This window comes from Eschrichtius robustus, chromosome 20 (assembly GCF_028021215.1).
Source record: "Eschrichtius robustus isolate mEscRob2 chromosome 20, mEscRob2.pri, whole genome shotgun sequence".
Taxonomy (NCBI): Eukaryota; Metazoa; Chordata; class Mammalia; order Artiodactyla; family Eschrichtiidae; genus Eschrichtius; species Eschrichtius robustus.
Window position 1 is genome coordinate 58,227,124 of NC_090843.1, and position 27,681 is coordinate 58,254,804.

At 44.4% G+C, this 27,681-nt stretch overlaps 1 protein-coding gene across 5 annotated transcripts; it reads left to right on the forward strand.

The window, feature by feature from the left end:
- Positions 1-11: 11 nt before the first annotated feature.
- CNTROB (centrobin, centriole duplication and spindle assembly protein) lies at positions 12-22,285 on the forward strand. Of its 5 annotated transcripts, none has more exons than XM_068530994.1 (20): positions 12-102; positions 769-1,270; positions 2,056-2,140; positions 2,391-2,472; positions 2,958-3,114; positions 4,007-4,123; positions 4,336-4,452; positions 4,788-4,886; positions 6,027-6,263; positions 6,607-6,741; positions 16,815-16,948; positions 17,526-17,651; positions 17,853-18,015; positions 18,639-18,900; positions 19,823-19,977; positions 20,241-20,304; positions 20,479-20,649; positions 20,800-20,932; positions 21,423-21,495; positions 21,753-22,285. In XM_068530994.1, exons 2-20 carry the CDS (start codon positions 998-1,000, stop codon positions 21,876-21,878), a joined length of 2,709 nt encoding a protein of 902 aa, XP_068387095.1. In that variant the 5' UTR covers positions 12-102; positions 769-997; the 3' UTR covers positions 21,879-22,285. The 5 variants fall into 5 exon arrangements, 4 of the variants coding, with proteins under 4 accessions (XP_068387095.1, XP_068387094.1, XP_068387096.1 ...); XM_068530993.1 differs by having other exon boundaries at positions 14-102; positions 612-1,270; XM_068530995.1 differs by lacking the exon at positions 12-102 and adding an exon at positions 211-267.
- The last annotated feature ends 5,396 nt before the right edge of the window (positions 22,286-27,681 follow it).

Sequence of the window (27,681 nt, forward strand, 5' to 3'; positions counted from 1 at the left end):
TCCGTGGCCGTCGGATACGCGCATGCGCGTCCAGGCTCTCCGGCTCCAGAAGCTGTGAGAGCGGCTGAAAACAAGGTGTCCTGAGCTGGTGACGTCATCGAGGCGAGTGAGGCGGGGCTGCGGGCGGTGGGCGGGAGGCTGCCAACGGTTTTGATTGTGGGGTAGGGCGCGGGAAGGGGGGTGTCTTGGTGTTGCCGAACTGGGGCTTAGAGGAGGGGGGCAGTCCCTTGTCCCCACCTTGGCCGACTGCGTGGCCGAGGACTGGAGGTGTGGAGAGTAGTTGGAACGGGGTGGTCGGGGTAGGGGATCTCAGGCTAGGCTTGAGCGCGGCGTACTTTTTACGGACGTCTGAGGGCGTGACTGAGTGTTCACCAAGTTTCTTTGGGGATAGTAGGGAGGGAGGGATTCTAGGGACCTTGCTATGGCTTTCTTGACAGGAGGGATGGGAGGGGATATACTAGAGAGTTGACCCTGGGTAGAACGGGTGCAGTGGGAGGAGAGGGGAGGTGGGGAGCATGAGGTTCCTGCCCCTCTGAGACCACAGCCAGTTGAGGGGCAAATAAGGCAGCTGGACGGAAATTAGGCCTCTATTGGATTTGGGTCCGTTTCAGTTTGCACGTTCTGGGTGTGAAAACTTAAGAGCTCAGTTGACCAGTGATAGCCTGTGCCAGAAGTTGATCTGCAGCTTTCAGCGCTCCAGAGGAACTGCAACAGGTCTTCTGTCCCCACCCTCTCCTTGCTGCACCCTCCTTTTTCCACTGTTACCAGGAGCTGTGGAAAGAAATCCTTTTGCCCTCTCCCATGGCCTCTGGAACCGTTGGAAACCTCTCCTCTAACCAGAAAGGCTCCATACCCTCATTCAACAAGAATCCTTCACTTGGAGTCTTCCTCCTTTCTCCCAAATCTTCCTTCTCGGGGGACTTTCCCCCTGGGCTCTCCTAAAGCAGAACCAGGAGTTCCCAGCTCTGCTGTCTCCAGTTGTCTCTTCCCTGTACTCATGGCAACATCAGCTACCAGCCCCACTTCGCCTCTCCGGGCCAAGGATCTCCTGAGTGATTCATCAGAAGCCCCTGGGCTGAACCAAGCATCCTCTGAGGTGACCTCACAGCTGTATACTTCTTTGCACCTCAGTCGTCAGGCAGAGAGCACAGCCCGAGCCCAGCTGTTTTTGCCCACCACCTTCCCACCTCCTCATGAGGTGTTAGATGGCTTGGCCCAAGAGCTGAGTCACAGCTTGTCGGTTGGATTGGAGAACAACTTGAAGAAAAAGGTGAGGGAGGTGTGTCTTGGAAACCTCTAGGGTCTTGGGATTGGGGGTGGTAAAAAAAAAAATAGCTTTACTGAGACTTGAACTCCTATTGTTGGATTCCAAATTCCTTTTAACTACACAGTCAGTCATGCTTGTTCCTGGGAACAAATGTTTATGAGAGAGAGAGTGGCCTGGGCCACCATAATTTGGAAAGTTGTGAAACTACTAGCTCTTTTTTTTTTTTTCCTTCAGAGACACCTGTGGGATAGGTTGCTGTGCTTTAACTGGGATGTGGGTGCTGGGAGTGAGGATAAGGTTTCTTCATCCCAAGAGGGAACTAGGGACTTAAGGAAAATATGCTAGATCCTTCCAGCTCAAAACTATTTTGATCATATGGCTCAAAATTTGGCATGTAAATCATTAAAACATAGTTTAATCAATTATACATGTTATAGATAGATAGGGTCAGATAGAGCAGGTATCATAACCAATCTGCAGACTGGTTAGGCCGCCTAGAGTTTGAAAAACTGATAGCCATGGACTACAGAGTCTTTAGACAGGATATTTGCTCTCTAGTTGGCAAGAATCCTCACCACTCTTGTCTTAAGGTGCCTAATTAATTCATTTACATTACCTGTCTGGCTTCTGTAGACATTTGAGTTTCTTACTAGGTCAGTTCTATTTTTCTTGTTTTCCCAGGTGTGAGAGTAAAAATTCTTGGGCCTTAGGGGCTACTGGATGCCATCTACTCTGGCGGTAGGTAGATTATGGATTATTGCATCTGATTTCCATGTTGCTTTTTCTAGGATGGTTCCAAGCATATCTTTGAGATGGAAAGTGTTCGGGGTCAACTCCAGAGCATGCTCCAAACCTCACGAGATTCGGCCTATCGTGAGTGAACCCCTTCCCTATAAAGGAGAACCTAGATTTAAGGGGTGGGAAAAAGTGGAGAAAGGAAGCAGGGTGTGTGGGGGGTGGCGACCTAGACCTCGGAGATAAGAGATTTCTGGAGGAAAGGTTCCCGTTCTTTGGGAGAGGGCAGGAGGAGTGGGTGAAGTAGAAAGGAAGGACCTCTTCTTCAAGTGGTCCCTGTTCCTGTCCTTACCTGACCCTGGCTGTGGACCTCTCTGGCTGCCCACAGGGGATCCCGCTACTCCAGGTGCCGGCTCAGAGAGACGGGAAGAGGACTCCTTTGACAGTGACAGCACGGCCACCTTACTTAAGTGAGTTTTCCTTGGGGTTCTCCTAGCTGACTTCCTTTCTTTCTTGGAAAGCCAAGTGTTCTAGTGCTTAGCTCTCCCTTTACTGCTTTTGTATCTCTTAAGGACCTAAGATGCTTGTCACTTAGCTTTCAGTTTTCATCCTTTCTCTCCTTTCTTCTATCCCCTTTCCTCCTTTGGGAACATGGGCATCTGCTGCTTAGTACCTGGCTCTCTCCCAACTTCTAGTCCTTCTTCCTCCAGAAGAGCTAGTTTGTTTCTGCTGAGACTTGTACTGCAGGGAGTGTGGAATAAAGGAAGGAGCACTATAGAGTGAATCACAGAACCTGCGTGCTATCTATGGCTCTATCACTTATCTACCTAGCTTTGTAACTTTGGGCAAGTCTCCTGCCCTGAGTTTCAGTTTCCTCTTTTGTAAAATGTCACAGTTGGGCTAGTGGATCTCAAAAGCTTTCCCAACCCTAATATTCTCTACCTGATTTGCTCAGCACCCGGCCCCTGCACGACTTATCTCCATCTAGCTCAGCCCAAGCCCTGGAAGAGTTGTTTCCCCGCTACACCAGCCTTCGGTCAGGGCCCCCACTCAATCCCCCGGATTTTCAGGGGCTGAGAGATGCACTGGATTCAGAGCATACCCGTCGCAAGGTGAGATATAAAGGCTTCCTTTTGACAGCAGCAAAGATTAGAAAAGGGGCTGAAGGTTAAGGGCCTGCAGGCTGGGACTTTGCTCAAATGGCTCTGCTGGAAGGCAGGCGTTCTTTGACCATCCTAGCTATAATGGCACACCTCCCCTCCAGGTATTATTCCCTCAGATCATTCTGTTATTTCCTTCATGTAGTTTATCAAAGTCTGATATATCTTGTTTGTTTTCCCCCTCTAAAACCTAAGCTCCATGCAGGTCACACCTTATCTTGTTCAGCACTTTCTTCCTAAAGTCTAGAATATACCGAACACATAGAAATACTCTGTGCATGTTTGGTGAATGAACAACAAACTTTGTTGGCTTGTGCAAAGCTACCAGTGATATAATGAGCTTTGTTTCTGTGAGCCTCAGCCTATCTGAAGGGGGCAGAGAGAGGGACAAGGCAGAGGAAGAGTCAGAATTATTGGTTGTGTTGTCATTTTTGGAACCTTCTCTTCCTCCATTTTAAACTGCCTGGCCATGAATGAAAGGCTTTCCCCTTTATCCTTGCCATGTTGAATCCTTGTGTCCAATATGCTTCTTAGGGCAGGAGTAACTTCTCACTCTTTGCAGCATGGGCTGCTGCACCCCTGCCAAAAGGTTCATGGAAATTTTTCCCAGGAGATCTGGAAAAGGGAAGAGGCTGGAAACTAAGCCCCTGCTTCCTGAGGTGGAGAGGAAGGTGTTGGAGGTCTTAGGCTCCAGAATTCCTGATTCTCCTTCCCCAAACCTGTTCTGTTCCTGGGACCCAGGCTCCCTGTCTCCAGCCCATTTCCCCTGTAGAGGAGCTGGAAAGTTTGGAGCTTTGGTCAAACTAAGGATGGCAACACCCAGACTCCTCATCCTTCTTCCCAGCATTGTGAGCGCCATATTCAGAGCCTGCAGACCCGCGTGCTAGAGCTTCAGCAACAGTTAGCTGTGGCCGTGACTGCCGACCGCAAGAAAGATATCATGATTGAACAACTGGACAAGGTGCCAGGGTAGCGGAATGTGGGTGGGTCTCTCCATGGGGGACACCAAGGAATAGTGAATAGGGGGAGGCCAACCAACATTTCTTTGTTCATATTGGGAGCTGGGTAAGTGGTGGGTTAACTGACCACTGGAAGAAGGTGGCTGTTGACCCTGCCCCTGTGGGCAGAAAGAGGGCAAAAAAATTATTTGAAATTCTATCTGACTTTCCTGAGACCCTGGCCCGCGTGGTGGAGGGCTGGAACCGGCATGAAGCTGAGCGGACAGAGGTGCTTCGGGGACTCCAGGAGGAGCGCCAGGCAGCTGAACTCACTAGAAGCAAGCAGCAGGAGGTGTGCAACCTGGGTCACGGGGCTTTAGAACCTAGGTCACCGACGGCTGGATGGGAGAGGGTAGAAACAGCTCTGGAATCAGGGCTCCTGACACATTGACCTCAGTCTTGCCGTAGCTGGCCTGACAGTTCTCCTCGCTTCCTCTCCCTTCAGTGTTTCTGCTGTCAGACTTGCATGGTTGATGCCTTCTCAGCTTTCCTCACGCCATGTGGTCTTCTCTCTGGCCCCCAAGTCATTTAGTTCACTCTTGCTTTTAGAGTTTACGTTGTTAATGATTTTCGAAGTGCCGGGATTCCCCTCAGTTCCTCTGTCCTGTGTTCCTCTCTCCTTGAAAGACAGTAACCCGCCTGGAACAAAGCCTTTCTGAGGCCATGGAGGCCCTGAATCGTGAGCAAGAAGGTGCCAGACTGCAGCAACGGGAAAGAGAGACACTGGTGAGAATGCTTCCTGGGTTAATTCCAGTAGAGGCTGTTAATTACTTCTAGAGGGATACGGGCTTTTGATGGATTGTGGGAGTTCATAATTTGGGTTGCACCAGGGCAAAGTGTGTTCTTTAAAACACAAGTTCTGGGGGCTTCCCTGGAGGTCTAATGGTTGAGACTCTGTGCTTCCACTGCAGGGGGCACGGGTTCAATCCCTCGTCAGGGAACTAAGATCCCGCATGCCTCGGTGGCATGGTCAAATAAATAAATAAATAAATAAATACATAAAAGAAGATTTAAAAGAAAAACAAAAACACTAGTTCTGCTAGATATTCTACAGAAAGTAAGCTCTGCCACCAAGTAAGTTTGAGAGACTCAGCAGATTGTATCCTCATTAAAATCATTTGGATAATTATTTTTAAATACAGATTTCTGACCCTTTCCCAGAGTTTTTGATATATGGGGGGTTGGGGAGCCTAAGTATTTTCAGAAATTTCCTAGGTGATTTCGTTCAGCCAGGTTTGAGAACCCTGGTCTATGGCAGACCAGAAAAGGTATGGGATGAGACTTACTCAAGTTTCTAATTGCTGAAATGATAAGATGATTACCCATATGAATTAGTAGCCAGGTTTAGAATTTCTTGCATGCCTGACACATGCTTGCTACATGCATGCTGGTACTTATATTCCTAACAGGCTACATCCAAGAGCGCTGATGGAGGCTGCTGGTTGGCTAGTACACGATTGCAGGCTGGATTTTATAGTCTTTGTGGAATTTCTTTTGATGACGATGGTGATAGCTATTGTATATTGAGTACTTACTACATGCCAGAGACACTGCTAAATTATTTACATACGCTTTTAACTTTAATCCTCACAAGGTAGACTGTAATATGCCCACTTTACAGATAAGGATGTGTGCCTCAGAACACAAAGTAAATGCAGAGCTGGGATTCAAACTGAGATTTGAACCCAAATCTACCTAACTCTGGAACAGAAGCTCTTATTTACCATATTATAATCTTGTGGGCTTGTTAACTATTGTATTTTAACGGATGTAATTCTCAGCGGGCACACTGTATGGGGGTAAGGGGGCAGATTGCTGGTCTCTTGAGGGCATGCTAGGGATCTTGGTTTTCTCCTGGGGCTATAGGAAGAGGAAAGGCAAGCTCTGACCCTGAGCTTGGAGCTGGAACAGCAGCGGTGCCGGGCCCTGCAGGAAGAACGGGATGAGGCTCGGGCTGGGCAACTCAGTGAGCGTCAACAGTTGGAGACACTTCAGGTGGCCCTAGAAGAAGAACGGCAGACCTGGGCCCAGCAGGAGCACCAGCTTAAGGAATGCTACCAGGCGCTGCAGGAGGAGAGCCAGGCTCAGCTGGAAAGGGAGAAGGTAAAAGCGGCACTTGGGGAATGGGGGAACAGATGAAGGACAAAATAATTGAATGAGACGGACGTCAGAAAACGCGATGTAGTGGACTGGGATGGAGAGTGAAGAACTATATGTGGGAGAGAAGACTGAGAGCGTAGGGCCTGCAGGAAGGGCTGGGGGCATCAAATACATGGAGGGCCGAAGAGTGAGATTCAACAGAGATGAGGAAATAGGTCACATGTGAGGAGAGAGGAAGCTTGGTTTTTAGGGTACGGGAGGATGAATCGGGGAATAGAGGTAACCGGGAGACAGGCAATGAGGTACAAACTTAAGTTTGATTTCTCTTTCTTACGGGAACACCCAGAGGGAGGCCCAGGCAGCCCGGGAGGCCCAGCAGCAGCTGGCATTGGTGCAGTCCGAGGTGCGGCGGTTGGAAGGAGAGCTGGACACAGCTCGGAGAGAGAGAGACGCCTTGCAGCTGGAGATGAGCCTGGTGCAGGTCAGGAGGCAGAGGTTCTTGAGGAGAGTTCCTGGTGAGAAGACGTAGGTCTGAGGCAGAGTGACTTTCAGGAGTCAGTGCAAACACTCCCATTTCTAACTAGAATTTTGACCTTTATGGGCCTCTGTTTTTATGCATAAAATGTGTGGTAAGGGCACATTAATGAGTTTCTGAGAGACTTTTCCTTATTATAATGGTTGACTTAAGGAGACACCCAGTTTCTGGGTTAGTGAGGCCAGTGTTTGAGAGAACACGCTTTTACTTTTCACCTGGCCCATTGAGTTGGAGGGCTGACCACATGGAAACTAATTTATCAGGGAGGGCCAAGGGTGAAGACGTTAGTAAAAAATTCGGTAGCAATTTATACGCTGCTGTACCCCCTGAACTGATGCTAGCTGTGCGTGTCTATGTGGGCATTCAGTAAACCTATCGAATGGTCCTTCTATGTAAGCTCTGTGCTGGGATAGTCCTAACACAATAGCCCCGGCCAACAAGGAGCTCACCAGATAGATGGGGAGTTTGTCTAGCACACACATTTTTGAAGGAGTATGATAAATAAGAATTTAGAGTAAGGAGAGCTACTCTTTACTCAGACGTCATCTTCCTAGTGAGTTCTTGCCCAATCACACTGAGTAAAATCTGCAACCTCTGACAATCCCTGTTCCCTTTCCTGTTTAATTTTTCTCCTACTATACTACATAATATACCTTTTTATTTATTTTACTTAGTATTTAATTTTTTAAAATTGAAATATAATTGACTTACAATATTATATTAGTTTCAGGTGTACAACACAGTGATTTGATATTTTTATATATGTTACAAAGTGATTGCCATGATAAGTCTAGTTACCATTTATCACCATTCAAAGTTATTACAATATCATTGAATATTCCCTATGCTGTGCATTATATCCCTGTGACTTATTTATTTTATAGCTGGAGGTTTGTACCTCTCGATCCCCTTCACCTATTTCACCCATTTCCCCACTCCACCTCCCCCATAGTGTATCTTGTTTATTTTTTGTAAGTTGCATGAGGGCAATGATTTTTGTCTATTTACTGTTAAATCCCAAAGTAGCGCCTGGCTTTAGTGTTGTTCATGTCCTCCATTTCGTTATTGTTCCATCGATTATTGAAAGTGGGGTATTGAAGTCTCCAACTGTGGTTGTAGAACTGTCTGTTTTCTCCCTTCAATTCTGTCATTTTTTTTCTTCATAAATTTTGGGGCTCTATTAGGTACACATATATTTATAACTGCTATATCTTCTTAATATAACCTTTTTGCTTAAAATCTATTTTGTCCGATATTAATACAGCCCCCACCCTGTCTTTTGTTTACTATTTGCATGGACTATCTTTTTTCATCCTTTTACTTTCAACCTTTTTGTGTCTTTGTAAAGTGAGTCTCTTGCGGACAATGTATAGGTGCATCGTGTTTTTTTCTTTTAATCCATTATGTCAATTCCTGCCCATTAATTGGAACATTTAATCCGTTTACATTTAAAGTAATTACTGTTAAGGAAGGACTTCTGCCATTTAGCTGTTTGTATTTTGTATGTCTTAAATGTTTTTGTTCCTCAGTTCCTCCATTACTGCCTTTTTTTTTTTTTTGATAGTTTGTTGATATTTTTGTAGTATACTGTTATCTTTTCCTCTTTCCTTTTCTGTATATTTTTAAAGTTAGTTTCTGAATGGTTACCTTGGGATTACAATTAACATCTTAAAGTAATAATCTAGTTTGGATAATACCTACTTTAGTTTCAGTAGCGTATACTCTGTTCCTATATGTCTCTGTCCCTCCCCCTTCATATTGTTATTGTTACAGATTTGTAACTATTGTTTTATGCCTTTGCCTTTTAAATCATATTGGAAAAAAGGAGTTACAAACCAAAAGTACAGTAATATAGGTTTATATTTGCCTGTGTAGCAACCTTTATCAGTTGCTTCATATGGCTTCAAGTTACTGTCTAATTTCATTTCATTTCAGCCTGAAGGACTCCCTTTAGAATTTCTTGTAGGGCAGGTCCACTAGTAATGGTCACCCTTAGCTCTATCTACATCAGGGAATGTTTTAATTTCTTCTTCATTGTTGAAGGATTTTCCTCACATTCCCCCCGCCCTCCCCATATAGAATTCTTAGTTGACAGTCGTTTTTCTTTAAAACATGTTGGGACTTCCCTGGTGGCGCAGTGGTTAAGAATCCGCCCACCAATGCAGAGGACACGGGTTTGAGCCCTGTTTCGGGAAGATCCCACATGCTGCAGAGCAACTAAACCCGTGCACCACAACTACTGAGCCTGTGCTCTAGAGCCTGTGAGCCACAACTACTGAGCCCGCATGCCACAACTACTGAAGCCCACGCATCTAGAGCCCATGCTCCGCAACAAGAGAAGCCACTGCAATGAGAAGCCCGCGCACAGCAACGAAGAGTAACCCCCACTTGCCGCAACTAGAGAAAGCCCGTGCGCAGCAACGAAGACGCAACACAGCCAAAAATAAATAAAATAAATAAATTATAAAAAACAAAAAAACATGTCATTCCACTACTTTCTGGCCTCCATGATTTCTTAGGAGAAATCAGCTATTAATCTTATTGAGGCTCCCTGGTAAGTGACAAATTGCTTCTCTCTTGTTGCTTTCAAGATTCCCTCTTTGTGTTTGGCTTTTGATAGTGTGACAATAATGTGTCAGTGTGGATCTCTTTGAGTTTATCCTGCTTAGAGATTGTTGAGTTTCTGGGATGTGTAGATTTATGAATTTTATCAAATTTGGGAAGTTTTTGGCCATTATTTCTTCAGATATTTTTCTCTGTTTCTCTTGACTTCCCTAATGCATATGTTGGTATGTTTGATGATGTCCCAGAGGTCCCCCAGGTTTTATTCATTTTTCTTCATTCTTTTTTCTTTCTGCTCATCTGATGGGATAATTTCAGTTGCTTATCTTCAAGTTCATTGATCGTTTCTTCTGCCTGCTCACATCTGCCATTGAGCCCCTGTAGTGATTTTTTTTTAAATAGATTTTATTTTTTAGAGCAGTTTCAGGTTCACAGCAAAATTGAGTGGAAGGTACAGAGATTTCCCATATGCTTCCTAACTGCAGCCCCCCACAGCCTCCCCTATTAGCAGCATCTCCCACCAGAGTAGTACGTTTGTTACAGCTGACACATCATTGTCACCTAGAGTCCATAGTTAACATTAAGGTTCACTCTTGCTGTTGTACGTTATATGAGTTTGGACAAATTTATAATGACATGTATCCACCTTTATAGTGTCATACTTAGTTTCACTGTTCATCGCTTCCTCCCTTTAATCTCTGGCAACCACTGATCTTTTTACTTTCTCCATAGTTTTGCCTTTTCCAGAATGTCATATAGTTGGAATCATATAGTATGTAGCCTTTTCAGATTGGCTTCTTTCACTTAGTGATATGATTTTTTTCCATGTCTTTTCATGGCTTGATAGCTCACTTCTTTTTAGTGGTAAATAATATTCCATTGTCAGTTTATCTTTTCACCTACACATCTTTGTTGCTTGTAAGTGTTGGCAGTTTTGTTGGTTTTTTAAAAAATATTTATTTATTTATTTATTTATTTGGCTGTGCCAGGTTTTAGTTGCGGCATGCGGGATCTTCATTGCCACCTGCGGGATCTTTAGTTGCAGCATGAGGGATCTTTAGTTGCAGCATGTGGGATCTTTTAGTTGCGGCATGCAAACTCTGAGTTGTGACATGTGGGGTCTAGTTCCCTGCAGGGATCGAACCAGGGCCCCCTGCATTGGGAGTGCAGAGTCTTAGCCACTGGACCACCAGGGAAGTCCCAGTGTTGGCAGTTATGAGTAAAACTTCTGTAAACATTCATGTGCAGGTTTTTTGTGTGGACTCCTTTGGGTAAATACCAAGGAGTGTGGTTGCTGGGTCATACGGTAAGGGCGCGTTTAGTTTTGTAAGAAACCACTATAGTGTCTTCCAAAGTGAGTGTACCATTTTGCATTCCCATCAGCAATGAATGAGCGTTTCTGTTGTTCCACATCCTCACCAACGTTTAGCATGTCAGTGTTCTGGATTCTGGCCATTCTAGTAAGTGTATAGTGGTATCTAGTGAATTTTTCATATCATCAGTTGTACTTTTTCAGCTCCAGAATTTCTATTTGGTTCCTGTTTATAATTTCAATCTCTTTAAATCTCTTTATTGACACCCCCTATTTGTTCATACTTTGTTCTGATTTCCTTTAGTTTATTGTCTAAATAGCTCATTGAGCATATTTAAGACTGTTGATTTTATGTCTTTGACTAGTAATCCCAATGTCTGGGCTTCCACAGGAAGAGTTCCTGTTATATTCTCTTTTTCCTTTGAATGAGTCATATTTTCATGTTTTTTTTTTGGTATGTTTTGTAATTTTTTGTTGAGAGCTGTATATTTTGAGTATTATAATGTAGTAACTCTGGAAATAATATTTTCTCCCTCCTCAGGGATTTCTTTTGACAGCTGCAGCCGTCTGTTTGTATAGTGACTTTTCCAAATGGTTTTTGCAAATGGTATTTCTTGTGTGTGTTAATTGACATTTCTGTTCCATTATCTCTGTGATTAACCTGTGATCTAACAGATTTTCTTAAATGTCTGGACTCCCTCCTGCCAAAAAAAGTGTACATGTCTCTTTATTTATTTGTTTGTTTATTTATTTATTTTTAAGATTTCTTTTTTTTTTTTTAATCTACCGTGCTTGCTAGCCTGGCTAGGCTCCCATTTTTCCTTTACTTTGACCTAGTAATTCCGTACTGTTTCATTACCTCTTTGATACTTTTTAGGAAGAGATATACATGTATATACATATATTTAAAAAATATCTTATTCAACTTGTTTGTTTTTGTTCAGCACAACAGTTACTCTGAATAACAATCTGCCAGTACTAGAAACATGATCTCCTCCTTCTCTTCTTATACTTTGAAATAGTTTGTAAGGTTGGATTTAATATGTATTTCTTGAATACTTGGTATTTGACTTGATTTTGCTTCTTGAATGTTTCCAGAAATATTTAGGGGGACTTCCCTGGCGGTCCAGTGGTTAAGACTTCGCCTTCCAATGCAGGGGGTGCGGGTTCAATCCCTGGTCAGGGAACTAAGATCCCACATGCCTCATGGCCCAAAACATAAAACAGAAGCAACATTGTAACAAATTCAATAAAGACTTTAAGAATGGTACACATTAAAAAAAAAAAGAAAAGCAATCCTTTAAAAAAAAAAAGAAAGAAATATTTAGGCTTTGTATTTCTTCTTGAATTATTTTTGGTGTTCTCGTATATATATCTATTCAGTCTAAATTTTCTAATCTATTGACTTAAAGTTGTTCATAATTTTATCTTAATGTCCCTGGCATCTTTTCTACTTTTTCATTCCAGATATTGTTCATTTGTGTCATTTCTCTCATCTCTTTTTTTTTTTTTTTAAATTTATTTATTTATTTATTTTTGGCTGTGTTGGGTCTTCGTTTCTGTGCAAGGGCTTTCTCTATTTGCGGCAAGTGGGGGCCACTCTTCATCGTGGTGCGCAGGCCTCTCACTATCGCAGCCTCTCTTGTTGAGGAGCACAGGCTCCAGACGCGCAGGCTCAGTAGTTGTGGCTCACGGGCTTAGTTGCTCCACAGCATGTGGGATCTTCCCAGACCAGGGCTCGAACCTGTGTCACCTGCATTAGCAGGCAGATTCTCAACCACTGTGCCACCAGGGAAGCCCTCATCATCTCTTTTTAAAACCATCTTACTCGTGATTTAATTAAATATATTTTCAGAAAATTAACTTTTGGCTTTGTTGATCTTTTTTTTTCTGTTTTATTAATGTCTGTACTTTCTTTCATTTCTTATATTTTCTTTGATTTTATTCTGTTGTTCTTTTTAAAATCTTCTTAAGATGAATGCTTGCTTCTTCTAAGTTCCTCCATAAGTACTAACTTAAGTGCATCCTACAACTTGTCTCATGTGATATTTGCCTTATTGTTTGGTTCTGAATAATATTCATTTAAAAAATATATTTATTTATTTGGTTGTGCCAGGTCTTAGTTGTGGCAGGTGGGCTCCTTAGTTGTGGCGTGCATGTGGAATCTAGTTCCCTGAGCAGGGATCCAACCCAGGCCCCCTGCACTGGGAGCGAGGAGTCTTAACCACTGCACCACCAGGGAAGTCCCCAGAATAATATTATTTTTTTATATGATTACTTTTTGATCTCCGGGGTTATTTCCAAACGTATAGGGTTTTCTAATTATATATTATTGATTTATAGCTTAAATATTTGTGATTAGAGAGCATGGTCTTTTAAAAAATTACTTATTTATGTACGTTCCACCCGACTTTTTGTGTTGAAATATTTCTATCTTAAATGTTGCTTGAATAGTAAGTATAATGAGTACACTTAGATTCATCAATTGACATTTTGCTACATTTGTCTGTTGTCTGTCTGCACCTCTTTCTCTCTCTGCCCCTTCCCACCCCCCTTCCTCTCTTTTCTTGTCCCCACCCCCATCATTGGAGAGTTTCTTGTGGATATCATGAGAGAATATACTATTTTTATTATTTAAATTCTTTGAAAATTGTTGAGACTTATCCCTTAATATATGGTCAAGTTTTCTAAATATTTCATGTGTGCTTAAAAACATGTATTTTATAGTTGTTTGGTGAAGTTTTATATGTCTATTTGTATATTTGTCTAGTTTGTTAACTATGCTGTTTAAGTCATTATATCCTTTTTTATTTTTTTTCTATTAAAAATCTCACTGAGTGTAGATTTGTCTATTTCTCCTGTAGTCTGTCAATTTTTGCTTTATACATTTTGAGGCTCTGTTATGATTAGATACATATAATTTTTTAAATTGCTATATCTTTCCTGGTAAATTGAGTGTTTTATCCTTATGAGATGACTCTATCTCTTACAAGGCTTTTTGCCTTAGAGTCTAATCTTGCCTAATATTAATAGATCTATATTGATCTTTAAAAAAAATAAAAGTTTCCCTGAGAAATATTTTTCTAACCTTTTTACTTTCAACCTTTATATATTTGCCTTTTGGCTGGAGCATTAAATTCATTTAATTTAATTAGTTTATTCATAGCTGAATCCATGTCTTAACTTTATATCTTATTTTGTCTTGCTTATTCAATGTTTATTTTCCTCTCCTTTCTTGTCATCTTTTAGATTCATTATTTTTTCCGCATTTCATGTTTGTTTGTTTTTTTGTCAGCTAGTTTTAAAGTCAAACTCAGTTTCTGTTTAAATTCTCAAAGTTAACTTATCAGAGGTAAATATCAAAGACAGAGAAAGGAGTCGTCAATTCTACATGGATGGGTCAAGGTAGTCTCCCCAGAGAACTCTAAAAAATATTTTTAAGATGTAAAAGTTATCTGTAATACAAGGTCAAATATTACAGAAGTAAACGGTTGCCTTCCCTTCCCACATCACTTTGTGTCCTTTTAGAACCTTTTCATATGGGTTTCTGGGCTGGTGCTTTAAAAAAATGTATATGCATTCGCTGCAACTTGTTGTTTTTACCTCATAATATATCTTAGACATCTTTCCATGTCAATACATATAGATGTATGTTATTTTTAAGAATTAAATTAAGATGTATAGATGTTATTTTTAAGAATTATATAATATTGCTGTAAATGGATGAATCATAGTTTATTTAAGCATTTTCCTTTTGATGAGAAATTTACACTGATGTCAGTTTTTTTCACTATTAAAAATAGTGCTGCAGGGAATTCCCTGGTGGTCCAGTGGTTAGGACTCCGTGCTTCCACTGCATGGGGCATGGGTTCGATCCCTGGTTGGGTAACTAAGATCCCGCAAGCCACACGTTGTGGCCAAAAAAAAAAAAAAAGAAGAAAATAGTGCTGCAGTGAACATCATTGTACATAAATCTTTGGCACCCCTTCTGTAGGATAGATTCTTTAAAGTGGAATTGCTGGCTCAGATGGAGTATATATTAAGTTTTTTCATTAAAAAAATTTAGGGTAGTGATTATTTTATAATGTATAAAAATATTGAATCACTATGTTGTATACATGAAACTAAAAAAAAGAATTTAGGTAACAAGGCATCTAGAGTAGTCAAAATCATGGAAACAGAAACAGTGGTGATGTTAAGGACTGGGGAGGGAGAAATGGGGAGTTGTTGTTCAGTGAGTATAGAGTTTCAGGTTTGTTTTTTTTTTTAATTTTATTTATTTGTTTATTTTTTGGCTGTGTTAGGTCTTCGCTGCTACACGCAGGCTTTCTCTAGCGGGTCCTACTCTTTGTTGCAGTGCGCAGGCTTCTCATTGCGGTGGCTTCTCTTGTTGCGGAGCATGGACTCTAGGCGTGTGGGCTTCAGTAGTTGTGTCTCGCAGGCTCTAGACCAGAGGCTCAGTAGTTGCGGTGCACAGGCTTAGTTGCTCCGCGGCATGTGGGATCTTCCCAGACCAGGGCTCAAACTCATGTCCCCTGCATTGGCAGGTGGATTCTTAACCACTGCGCCACCAGGGAAGCCCTAGAGTTTCAGTTTTACAAGATGAAAAATTTCTACAGGTCTGTACAACGACATGAATATAGTTAATACTACCTAACTGTACACTTAAAAATGGTTAAGCAGGTAAGTTTGTATTATGGGTTTCTTACCACAATTTTTTAAAATTAAAAAAAAGAATTTAGGTAACTGTAAGGAGTTTGGTTTGATTGGAACCTATTTGGGAGAGATGAGATAGATGAGTGGGAGATCATAAAGGGCCTTATAAGCCAGTTTAAGCAGCCAGAACTTTATTCCTTAGACAGTAGGGACATTTGAAGGATTTCAAACAAGGAAATAAATTGAGCATCTTTGTGCTTTAGAATATTCACTCAGGCACAAAGTAGAGCATCCACTAGGGCCGGAATGAGAGAGGGTGGAGGGTAGAATAGAGTCAGGGAGATCAGTTAGACTTGAAGTAATATTGAATTAATGTAGTAGTGAGCAGAAGGGTAAATTAGAGAGCTGTTAGTATTGAATAGAATGAAATGACCGGTGGGAGGGGCAAAGATGTGGGAGGAGTCAAGAATAACTCCAGGTTTCAAATAGGTTGGGTGTTTCAGTGGAGAGTGGTGCCATTAACTAAGGCAAGAAATATAATAGGAAAAGGTTTGAGGGTAGAAAAACAAATGAGCTCAATTTTGGATGTGTTCTATTTGAGGCATATACGGTAGGTTTCTGGGTATATGGGCTTAAAGCTTAGTAGAAAGGTCCAGGCTAAAGAGAGAGATATAGAAAGTGTTTTAAGGTATAAACGGTAGCAAAAAACATGGCCTAAATGCTAGACATTTGCTCTACACAGGTAAAAGCATCAGTGACCCAGAATGGTAGCATGTGGTCAAAAAGAAAACTGAAGACAGAACTCAAGGAAGCATTCTATTCTGCCTTGATGGGCAGTTGGAGGAGGAGCAGTCAGCTGAGACTGAAGAACAATCGGATAGAATGAGATTGTGTGGCTGGTGGTATCACAGGAGTGAAGGGGAAAATGGTTTTAGAAGGAAAAGCTGATGTAGGTGGCAGGTGTTGCAGTGAGATCACATAAGATAAAGAGTGAGAAATAACCACTGCGGGATTCAGAAATTAAGTTCTTTGCCATGCAGGACTCTGAGTGGAAGTCAGATTTCAGTGAGTTGACAAGGATTATGAGGTGAGAAAATAGACAATGATTCTGCTTTAGGAGGAGGGAACACGGACATTTTTTGAATGCTCCCCGGGTTTCAGGTGGTACCCCAGGAATATTGCATGTGTTACCTCAGACACGTGTAACACGTGATTGTTCTACCTAACTTTTCTTTTGTCTAAAAAAAAGATATTTCTATTGTCCAAAGTCATTTTTACTTTTGTGTACACATAAGGTGTGCGCACCTCATGGTTTACTAAGGAAAGGAAACCTCTTTCACTCCTTGTGGCGAAATTCTTGTTTCTTTATCTCTTAGGCATACGAGGTAGCGTTGGTACGTGGATTTTTTTGTCTACCTTATATCCTCCATCCTCTTCTAAGCCCAGACAGAACCGAGCTGACAATGACCCTGCCTTCCCTTACTCCCAGGCCCGGTGTGAAAGCCAGCGGATCCAGATGGAGTCAGAGCTGGCCGTGCAGCTGGAGCAGCGGGTGACAGAGCGGCTGGCGCAGGCTCAGGAGAGCAGCCTGCGTCAAGCAGCCTGCCTGAGGGAGCATCACAGGTACGTGGGGCTCACTGGCTGCTGCGTCTCCCCAGCCGCAGCACGCGGTGTCGGGGCCCGGCCCAGACCCTTTACTGTCTTCCAACGCACTGGCTGCTGTCAGTCTCTCGGTGGGAGAGCTGCCTTCAGGTTCACAGGGAGAGCCAGACGTGTTTGGGGGTTTTCCATTTTCACCCCATAGGAAGCAGCACTTAACCAATGAGTGAGGGCCACAGGAATATACATTTCCAGCTCCCTTGCCCCCGGTGGGTACAGTGGTGAGCTTCGACCTGCAGCGTTTCCGGAGCCGCCCTGGGGGGTTGAGCCTCCTCCCCCCTTCACCCCTAGTCCCCTGCCAGTTCTTTTCTAGAAATGCTTCTTAAATGAACCACTTTCCCATAAATCCTCATCTCCGTCTCTGCTTCTGGGGAACCCACCCTAAGATACCAGCTGTCCTCTTTGCTGAACGCCCCTGTGCCGCGGCTGGGCTGGCCGGCTGGCTGGCTCACTCTCACGTGCACGCGTTCTGGCTGTTTCTTACTTGATTAGTTCTTCTGTCTCAAGATTCAGTCCTCTTTTCTCGCCTGTGTCCTCTCAGGAAGCAGCTGCAGGAGCTACACGGACAGCACCAGCAGGAGCTGTCCGCTCAGTTGGCTCAGTTCAAGGTGGAGATGGCAGAACGGGAGGAGAGGCAGCAGCAGGTGGCTCAGGACCATGAGCTCAGGTGCCGCCCCGGGTCTCCCCGTGAGGCCGCAGTCCCGAGGGAGTGGCCAAGGGCCCCTTCCTCCATAGCCCTGGCCCCTCCCGCCCTGGCCCCAGCGCCTTCCACAGTTTCACGTGTTCCGTATTCCCCTCTGGTTCTTCCTCTTCTCCGAGTCCCTGCTTTTTTAAAAGCCCGACATCGCCTCTTGCGTCTTGCCCTCAGGCTGGCCCGGGAGCAGGCGCGAGTGCGGGAGCTGCAGGCTGGGAGCCAGCGGCTGGAGGAGCAGCGGGGGGAGCTGGTGGGGCGGCTGCAGGCCCTGCTGCAGGCGCACTGGGAGGAGGCCAGCCGCCTGCTCAGCACCGCCGCCCTGCCGCCCAGCCCCCCGGTACGCTGCTCAGGATTGCGTTTAGACCCCTTCTCTGGAAATCTAGCTCCCCGCCAAGGGCGGTCCATAGTTCACCCCTATGTTGGCATCTCCTACTTCCTTCTTTTAATTATTAAATGTTTGTTATTAGCTAAAATCTTTTTTGGAATAGATGATGACATGCACATGGTAAAAAAGAAAAAAAATCCAAACTGTTCAAAAAGGTATACGGTGAAAAGTAATCTCCATCCCGTCCCTGCACCTCGGTCTCCCGGTTCCTCCCCCCAGAAGCAGCGGCTGTTACTGGTGTCTCGAGTGCCGCCCCCGAACAGTAGCCTTCTGTACACAGTTTTGTGACTTTCTACTTAACCAAGTGCTTATTGGTGGACATTAATGTTGTTTCCTGTATTTTGCTTCTACAAACAGTGCTGCAAAAAATATCATTAATATATGTCTTTGTGCAAGTATATCTATAAAATTTCTAGAAATGGAGTTGTAAGTTCAAAAATAAGCATTTTAAAATTTGATAGAAGTTTGATAAATGTTCCCAAACCTCCTTTTAAGGACGTTCTACTAATTTGTAATCTTATTAAAGTGTCTGTGCCATGTCTCGTCTCTTCAAGTGCACCCTCTCTTGTGCCCAGGTTCCTCCTGCCAGCCCCTCCAGCCCTGGGCCCCAGGAGCCGGAGAAGGGGGAGAGGAGCATCTGGACTGTGCCCCCCGTGGCCGTGGCCCTGAAGCCCGTATTGCAGCAGAGCCGGGAAGCGCAGGAAGAGCTGCCCAGGGTGCTGCCACCTGTTCTCTGCAGCCCCTCCCCAGATCTTAGCCTCCTGCTGGGCCCCACTTTCCAGAGCCAGCATTCCTTCCAGCCCCTGGAGCCAAAGCCGGATCTCACCTCATCCTCAGGTGACTGGGGACAGAAGTCACTGGGGTTCTCCTTACCCACACGGATTCGCTCCCTCTTAACCTAGCTTCCTTTCTGTCCGGGACTTGAGCATTTCGTTCCCCACATCACTTAGTGACCATAAATTGCAAGGAGCAGAAATCCACTCGTTTGTTCAAATAAAGGGAGTGACGCTTATGGAAATGTGATGTATCTGTGCTTAATGAGAACTGGGGTTGGTTCAGGGGCGCTGCCAGGAACTGGGCAGCTGTTCCTCGTCTACTGGGGCCTGCGTGGGCTCTGGACTCTGCCTCCCCGGCATCTGCTCCTTCCTCTTGGTCGACCAGCCCTCTCTCTCCCTCAGGTTCTTGCTCTCACAAGTTTGGTTTGCACGTGAGTTTGAGCAGCCATGACACTGACTCCAGAAAGACTCTAGACAACCTTACAGAGACATTGGCGCCTCTGTTTCTTAGGTCCAGTTTAAGGAGAGGCGATCTGTTGGGTTGGTAACCATCCCTTGGATCGGCTGACCTTGAGTGGTGGCCACGCGTGGTTTAGTCAGCTGTGACTTGTGGGGAAGACGGTGCTCTGTGTGGTGTAAACATGACAACCCAGGTAGAATTAAGAAAGAGGGCACGTTCTGGTGAAGGAGCCGGAACGTGTCTATCGATCTTAAACCATTCTGTGCTGCGGTGGTATTTATTTATTCAGCAGCCGAGTACCATAGCCTTCCCCTTCCGTCTACACTTCTGTCGTAGAACTCAGCTGTGCCAGCTCTCAGTTGCCTTCAGTTCATCCCTCTCCAGCTGTTTTCCACTGTGACCAGCTTCTCCTGGCTGTGCTGCCCCTGTTACATTTAATAGGCCCCTTCCTTCCAGGCCTTTGGTGAGCTGATTTGCGGAGAACCCCCTCCCCTACAGCACACGCCCCTGTTTCACTTTACAGCTGAGGCCTTCTCTGCAGCTGGGAGCTTCCATCCCGATCACAGGGCAGAGCGGCCATTCCCTGAGGAAGATCCTGGGCCTGACGGGGATGGCTTCCTGAAGCAAGGGCTGCCGCCCCCTTCCCAGCTGCAGGGCCTCAAGCATTTTTTGCACCAGGTAAGAGGGCCCACCCATTCCACCTTGTTTTCTCCTCTCCTTCCTCAGTTTCTCTTTCTACTCTGGGAGACTAGGATTCTGACTTCATCCGCCTTTTAGGACTAAGACTTCGTCCCAGCTTCTGCCTCTCCCAGTTGCAGTAGTTCCTTCTGGAACTTAGGTGACCAGCCCCAGCTCTTACTTCCCCAGTTGCCGCTTCCCTCAGACACTGAGGTCTCTTTCTTCAGCGGTCCTCAGGGAACCTTACTGTCTTTTCCCCCCAGCTGCTGGAGACAGCGCCCCAGAGCAACGAGAACCCCTCCAACGACCTGCTGCCCCCTAAGTCTGGTGAGCACCACCTCTGAAGAAGCTTGGGGCCAGGCCTGGAGGGGGTGAGCGATCCGGTTACCAGGGACGGGTCTTCAGGAGCTGGCAAAAGTGACGAAGCCCCACGAAGGCTAAGGTGGCAGAATTCCTTGGATTTTGCCCCATTTCCTGATTTGAATCTCTTTCCTTTGCTAGGTCCTCTGACTGCCCCATCTTGGGAGGAAGCCCCTCAGGCGCCACGCCTCCCACCCCCGGTCCATAAAACTAAAGTGCCCTTAGCCATGGCGTCCAGCCTTTTCCGGGTCCATGAGCTTCCCTCAGCCCATTCGCAGAGCAGCGGTCCCAGCGTTGGCTCCCCAGAGAGAGGTAAGCAGGTCATGGTTTACCGGCAGATAAAAAGGGTAGGTCTCGGGTGTGGAGCTGGTACCTGGAACTGAAGGCCCTTCTGGATGCCGAGAGCTGGGATAGGGTTGGGGGAGGGCCTAGGATGACGACCGTTACTGATGTGTCTCTCAGGTGGAGATGGGCTCGCACCCTCGAGGCAGCTGATGGAGGTGTCTCAGCTGTTACGACTGTACCAAGCTCGGGGCTGGGGGGCACTGCCTGCCGAGGATCTGCTGCTTTACTTGAAGAGGCTGGAACACAGCGGGTACCAGCCTGGGAGGGAGGGGAGGAGGGCCTAGGTGGATGGGACCTGGATTGTGGGCAGGAGGAGTGGAGAGCGCGCGTTGTCCTGTGAGTAGCAGCTTCCGTCCTTCTCTGGGGAAGAAGTGAGGGTGGGATATAGATCAGAGTCTCCTCCAGCTCTCACTCCTCCCCACCCGTCTTTTGTCTCTACTTTTCTGTTTGTCTGGTTTTTTTTTTTTTTCACTTCTTAAAAAAAAAAAATCTCTTCTCCATGTTTTTCTACCTTAGTTTTTTCCTCTTTACCCTGCAGCTCAGAACTGAGAGTCCTAGGATTGTGACAATCTAGTATAACTCAGTATTTGATTCCACTAATGTTTCCTCCTGTTTGATCCCCGGGTCTGTCTTGTTTGTTCTTATTCTTAAGAGACAGAACTGGGGAGTAGTTCGTGCACCCCGTGTGGGGAGAGTGCGGGGAACAGCTGCCCATCCTCATCCCTTGATTTGTATGGCAGGACTGACAGCCGAGGGGATAATGCCCCCAGAAGGAACACAGACTCCCGCTTGGGTGACATGCCCCGGAAAGAGGTGAGGGAAAGTAGGGCGGGGGCGAGGGGCTGCGGGCTCTCACTGGCTCATGCCTCGCCCTCTGCACACCCGCCAGCTGGCTCTGTCCTCTGTCGCCCGACCCCTCCAATCCCAGGTCCCATTTTCTGTAGCATGGCCCTTCCCCTTTGCTGACTGACTCTGGCCCTCCCCACGCACGATGCCTTTCCTCAGTGGCAGGGGGGCGGTTGAGAGGACGCGACACTGACCTTTTTTTCCTCTTTTCCCTCAACTCTCAGATTCCCTCCCAGGCTCTCCCTCGCCGCCTCGCTACAGCCCCTAAGACTGAAAGACCTCCAGCTCGGAAGAAGAGTGGGCACCCTGCCCCTGGTAGCGTGAGGAGCCGGGGGGGGATCTGGAGATAAGCCCCTGGCCTTTCTCTTCTTTGGTCTCTTATTTTTATTATTATTATTTTAATAAATCTCAGTAGTCTGTTTTAGAGTCTCTGACTCATAGAAACTTGGAAATGGAGGATTTACAGGAAACCACTTTGTGAAGAAACCTCATTGTTCTATTTGAGTATGTTTTTTTATGTTTCTATTTTATATTCTGTGGAAAAAGACACGAGTGCTTTGAAAGAAAACAGTCTGTGGCTAGGTTTCAGAAGCATTAGAGAGCTAAAGCTCGGTGTTTCAAGAGTAAAACCCACAGAGTGATTAGCTCTGGTTGGTAGTGGAATTATGGATGATTCTTATTTTCTTCTTTATACATTTCTGTATTTTCCAGCTGTTCTAAAACAAGTATGTATTACTTAATAATCAGAAAAACACTTTCAATAAAAGAGTAAGTTATTGTATAAAGAGTTTCAGTAAAAATTTGATTGTTGGGGAGACAGTTTTGTGTTTAAGGAGCAGATAATTCTTTCAGATGGCGCTAGTAGGATTCTGATGGACAGATTCTGCTCCAGCCAGGCCACATGTTACGGCTGTAATCGTCACTCTTATGGCTTTGAAACGTGTATAAAAGACTAGAGTGCTGGCAAGGAAAAAAAGCCATGATTGTGAAAACTTTCATCCTAATACTCACCAAAATGAACAAAGAGAAACAATATTAGAGAAGAAAATGACATTAGTGTGAAAGTGTGAAAGACCCCAACTTCGTAGTACAAACGCTGAAAAACCCGTAGTACAGTTTAGATTAAACTGAAGGATGGTACCTTGGGACCCACACACAGCTTTCCAGCTCTGGAGCCCAATGTGGGGCGGGGATGATGGTAGATACGATTCTTAGGGCCTGGTCCTAGGTGGGTGTTTGAAGGACAGTTTACTAGATTCTGTGAGGAGGGTGGGGTCCTTCTATGTGCCCCTGAATTATTTGGTTAGCTCGAGAACAGACTTGACAGGATATGGATTCACACGGTATTTCATATTAAGAAATGTTTCGATCTTATAGTCAGCCCTCCATACCCACGGGTTCTGCATCTGTGGACTCAACCACCTGTGGATCAAAAATATTCGAGAAAAAAAAATTCCAGACACTTTCAAAAAGCAAAACTTGAATTTACTGCACACCAGCAACTAATATTTACATAGCATTTACATTGTTTTTATAACTAAATACATAGTATTTACATTGTATGAGGTATTATAAGTAATCTAGAGATGATTTAAAGTGTACGGGAGGATGGGGACTTCCCTTGGTGGTCCAGTGGCTAAAACTCCGCGCTCCAATGCAGGGGGCCCAGGTTTGATCCCTGGTCGGGGAACTAGACCCCACATGCCGCAGGAGTTCGCAAGCTGCAACTAAAGATCCCGCATGCCGCAACTAAGACCCAGCACAGCCAAGTAAATAAATAAATAGTAAATATTTTAAAAGTAAAGTGTATGGAAGGATATGCATAGATTATATGCAAACACTTAGTTGTCTTTTATATAGGACTTGAGCATCGGTGGATGTTGATATCTGCAGGGGTCCTGGAACCAACCTCCTACCCCGGATATCAAGGGAGCACTGTATTTCCTTCCACCTAAAAGTCACTTTCCAGCTCCTGTGGGAGGGAAGAGGAGGAGAAGATTAAAAACAAACCATGAGCAGCAGGTGTGCAGGCTCTCCTGTCTGGCTCTGGGGACAGCTTGTCATCAGTCCTGCACAGGACTCCTGGCAAAGAAACAGGAGTTGCACCAGCTCAGGGGACGTTTCAAGGCCAATCTCTTTACCCACCTATGGAAATGTTTGCTTTTCTATTTTTCATCTCAAGTGCCTAGAATTATTTGACCAAACTCTGTGATTGATGGCATACCACCGTCTTTGGGAGGAAATGGTTTTATACAATTTTTAAAAACTGGTAAAATGAACACCCAGTCTTAACCTCATTATCTTTTGGATTCCAACCTGCCACCCTCAGTCAATATGCCCTACGTTTTTCTTGACATGAAGGACGGTGTGGAGAATATTTCCCAGCTCTCCAGAACGAAATCAGGAAAGGGCACAGTTGCTGACTTAACTATTTTGTGAGCTAGTTACGGTAAGACAACTTTGATTTTTTAAAAAAGGTACCCACATTAAAAGTCTGTTTCTTCACCGAAAATCAGCAAGGAGGCTGGGGAGCAGGAGAGAACCCAGTCAAGCAGCCCCCACTTTCTTCCTCCATAATCATCTTGGGAATGTTCTGAGAGGGGAAGAAACAAAAATGAGAGATTTGGGGAGCTCCATAAAAGCCCACATGCAGAGAAGGTGGGTACAGCCTTAAGCCCCGGCCCCACTTGGTGCAGACAGGGTGTGCTGTGGAATTTTGTCTCCTGAGAACTCCTGCAGCTGCTGCGGGTGGGGCTGGGGGTGGTTCTAGTGGTGGAATATGTGAGGGTGAAGGCTAAGCTGCTGTAACAAAGAAACCCAGTGGCTTCTGTACAAGATTTACTTCCCTGGTAGTGGTCCGGAGCCGTGGGCTGGTCCTGCTCCACATGGCCACCTAGGTCTCAGGTGCCTTCCATCTTGCTCTGCTGTCCCTAGATCACTGTCGTTATGCGTGCAGTTGAAGCAAGATCATTGCCATGTAGGACCCTCAGCTGGCAAGAAGGGGAAAGAAAGAGCCAAGTGCAATGTCTTAAGACCCATGCTTGGAAATGCCACACATCATTTTTGCTCATATATCGTTGGTAAGACCTTGGTCACATGGCCACATCTGACTGCGAGAAAGACTTGGAAAGGTAGCCTAGCTGGCTGCCATGTATATATAGATTACCCCATTACTGTGTAAGGACTAAGAAAGAAGGAGAGAATGGGTTTTGGTGGACAACTTGCAGTCTGCTCTACAGAGAGTGGGACCTCATTTAGAGAAACTGAAAAGTAATTGCTGGGACAACCCAGGGTCATCAGTATTGACTGTGCAGATAATGAAAAAAACACACTGGACATATGTAAAGTAGTTCAAGCTGCACAACTGGTCTAAATAGCCCCTACAAAACAGAATCAATGAAGGAAAAAGGAGAGAACTTAAATTCTAACCATTATTCTTTTTGAGAAAAAAAAATATACTATGGAAAAAAAGTCAGAGAACAAGAGATTTGGGTTAAGAAAAAAAAATAAACACGAATAAGCAGAAGAGAATCTACTGGGATTCTGTGGTGCAGGATTAGAATTGAATGCATCAGTGTAGATTTGTAGCCCTCAATATATATAGATAGAGAAATACATACATTTGTACATCGGTGTATGTATGTACATTCACATAATCCCCCAAAACACCCATACATTAGAGTCCTAGAACTGCTCTAACAAATCACCACAAGCTGGGTGGCTTAAAATGACAGAAATTTATTCTCTCACGTTCTGGAGGCTTATCGGCAGGGCCACGCTCGCCGAAGGCTCTAGGGAGGATCCTTCCTTGCCTCTTCCTAGATTCCACCTGCGGTCGGCAGCCATCCTTGGCATTCCTTGGCTGTAGAGTTATCACTCCAATCTCTGCTTCCGTCGTCACATGGTGTTCTCTTTGTGTGTCTGTCCCCCTGTGTCTTCGCATGGCCTCCTTATAAGGGTGCCAATCGTTAGATTTACCATACCTTAATCCAGCATGATTCACTTTGACTTGATTACATCTGCAAAGACTCTATTTCCCAATAAGGTGACACTCAGAGGTAACCAGGGGTTAGGACTTTAACACATCTTTTGTGGGGGGAGACACAGTTCAACCCATAACAACCTCATTAACCACGACCACACCTGGCATCCAGCTCTTGCCTTCTAAATACCATTTTCTACTAAAAAGGAACCAGGGCTCCTTGGAGAAATGGCTGATTCCAGGTCTTGATCAGGGAAAGTGCAAGGTAAGCCTGGAAAATCTTGTGAGAAAAAGTAAGTCTGTGCCCTAAGAATTATGGGGACATGGCAACAGAACACAGAAGCTGGCTTGAGGGTCTCACCTGGCTCTAGAGTTTGAGCATCAAGATAAATAATGATAGTAAAGGATTATAATCCATTGAATAAAATAAGAAATCATGGGTCCACACAGATATAAGTAAACTAATAAACTAAAAGTTTGATGAGGTACAGGATATTTACACAGTTTCAAAGTACATCCCCAAACTACTTAATAATTACAATGGGGAAAAGGGTAAATTTACAGTGGAGACCTCTGGCTGAACCACCTTCATCAAGTGGTTAAAGTGAACATCACCAGTAATGGGTCAAATCTAAATCTTGTGCAGCCTGAGAGGATGCCAGGAGAATACAGCATTTGTGAGATTCCTGCTGAAGATCACAGCCTGAATTTAACTACAAAGAAATGTCAGACAAACCCAAACCGAGGGACACCCTTCAAAACTCATCGACCTGTAATTTTCAAAATCATCAAGGTAATGAAAATCAAGAAAAGACAGAGGAAACATTCCAGACCAAAGCAGCTGCCACAGACGTGCCCAAACGCTGCATGTGATTCTGAACTAGACCAATTTCATCATCGAGAACTTCTTTAGGACAACTGGTGAAACTTGACAAAATATCTGAGGATTAGACGGCAGTGACGGATCAATGTTAGCTTCCTGATTTTGATGTTTGTCTTGTGGTTATGTAGGAGAATCTCCTCGTGTGCACGAGACAAGACTCCAGAGCATTCGGAGGTGATGAGGCTTCCTGTTGGCAACTTGCTCTCACATGATTTGGGGGAAAGAAAGTTATTTGTACAGTACTTGGAACTTTTCTGTAAAGGTTGAAAGTTTTTTTAAAAAACCAACAAATTTTAAAAATACCATTTATGTAGCATCATATACTTAGCGAGAAATCTAACAAAAGATATTCAAAACTTCTATAAAGGGAAAACTAACAGAGACAAAAATAAACCTTACACCATTTAAGAATACTTATATCATAAGGTAAGGCTAAAAAAAAAAAAAAAAAAATCAAAGAACAATGTACACCAGATTCAGGATAGTGGTAACCCCTGGGGTTGGGGAGAAGGTGATGTCCCAGAGAGGACACACAGGGGCTTCAGGGTGTAAGTGACATTCCATTTTTTTTCAAACAAAGGTGTTATTATGCTTTATAATTCATACACACATAGTACATATATTTTTCTTGTATATAAAATATTTCATAGTAAGGAAGAAAATACATGATGTTATTGCATTTATAATAGAAAAATAAACTGTGTATGTATATATAACCATATATGTAAAACTATGTGTGTGCATCCATGTTTATAAAGTGTATAGAAAAAGGACTAGAAAGACCCACTAACAAAAACAAAATGCCTTACGAATTTATGTTGAGCACATGTCAAATTTTATTTTTATTTATTTTTAAATTATTGTTCATACTTGTGGAGGTCTATTTTTTTTTTTTTTTAATTATTTTATTTATTTATTTATGGCTGTGTTGGGTCTTCGTTTTTGTGCGAGGGCTTCCTCTAGTTGCGGCAAGCGGGGGCCACGCTTCATCGCGGTGCGCGGGCCTCTCACTATCGCGGCCTCTCTTGTTGCGGAGCACAGGCTCCAGATGCGCAGGCTCAGTAATTGTGGCTCACGGGCCCAGTTGCTCCGCGGCATGTGGGATATTACCAGACCAGGGCTCGAACCCGTGTCCCCTGCATTGGCAGGCAGATTCTCAACCACTGCACCACCAGGGAAGCCCCTCTTTTTTTTTTCTTAATTAATTAATGTATTTATTTTTGGCTGTGTTGGGTCTTCGTTGCTGTGTGTCGACTTTCTCTAGTTGTGGCGAGCGGGGGCTACTCTT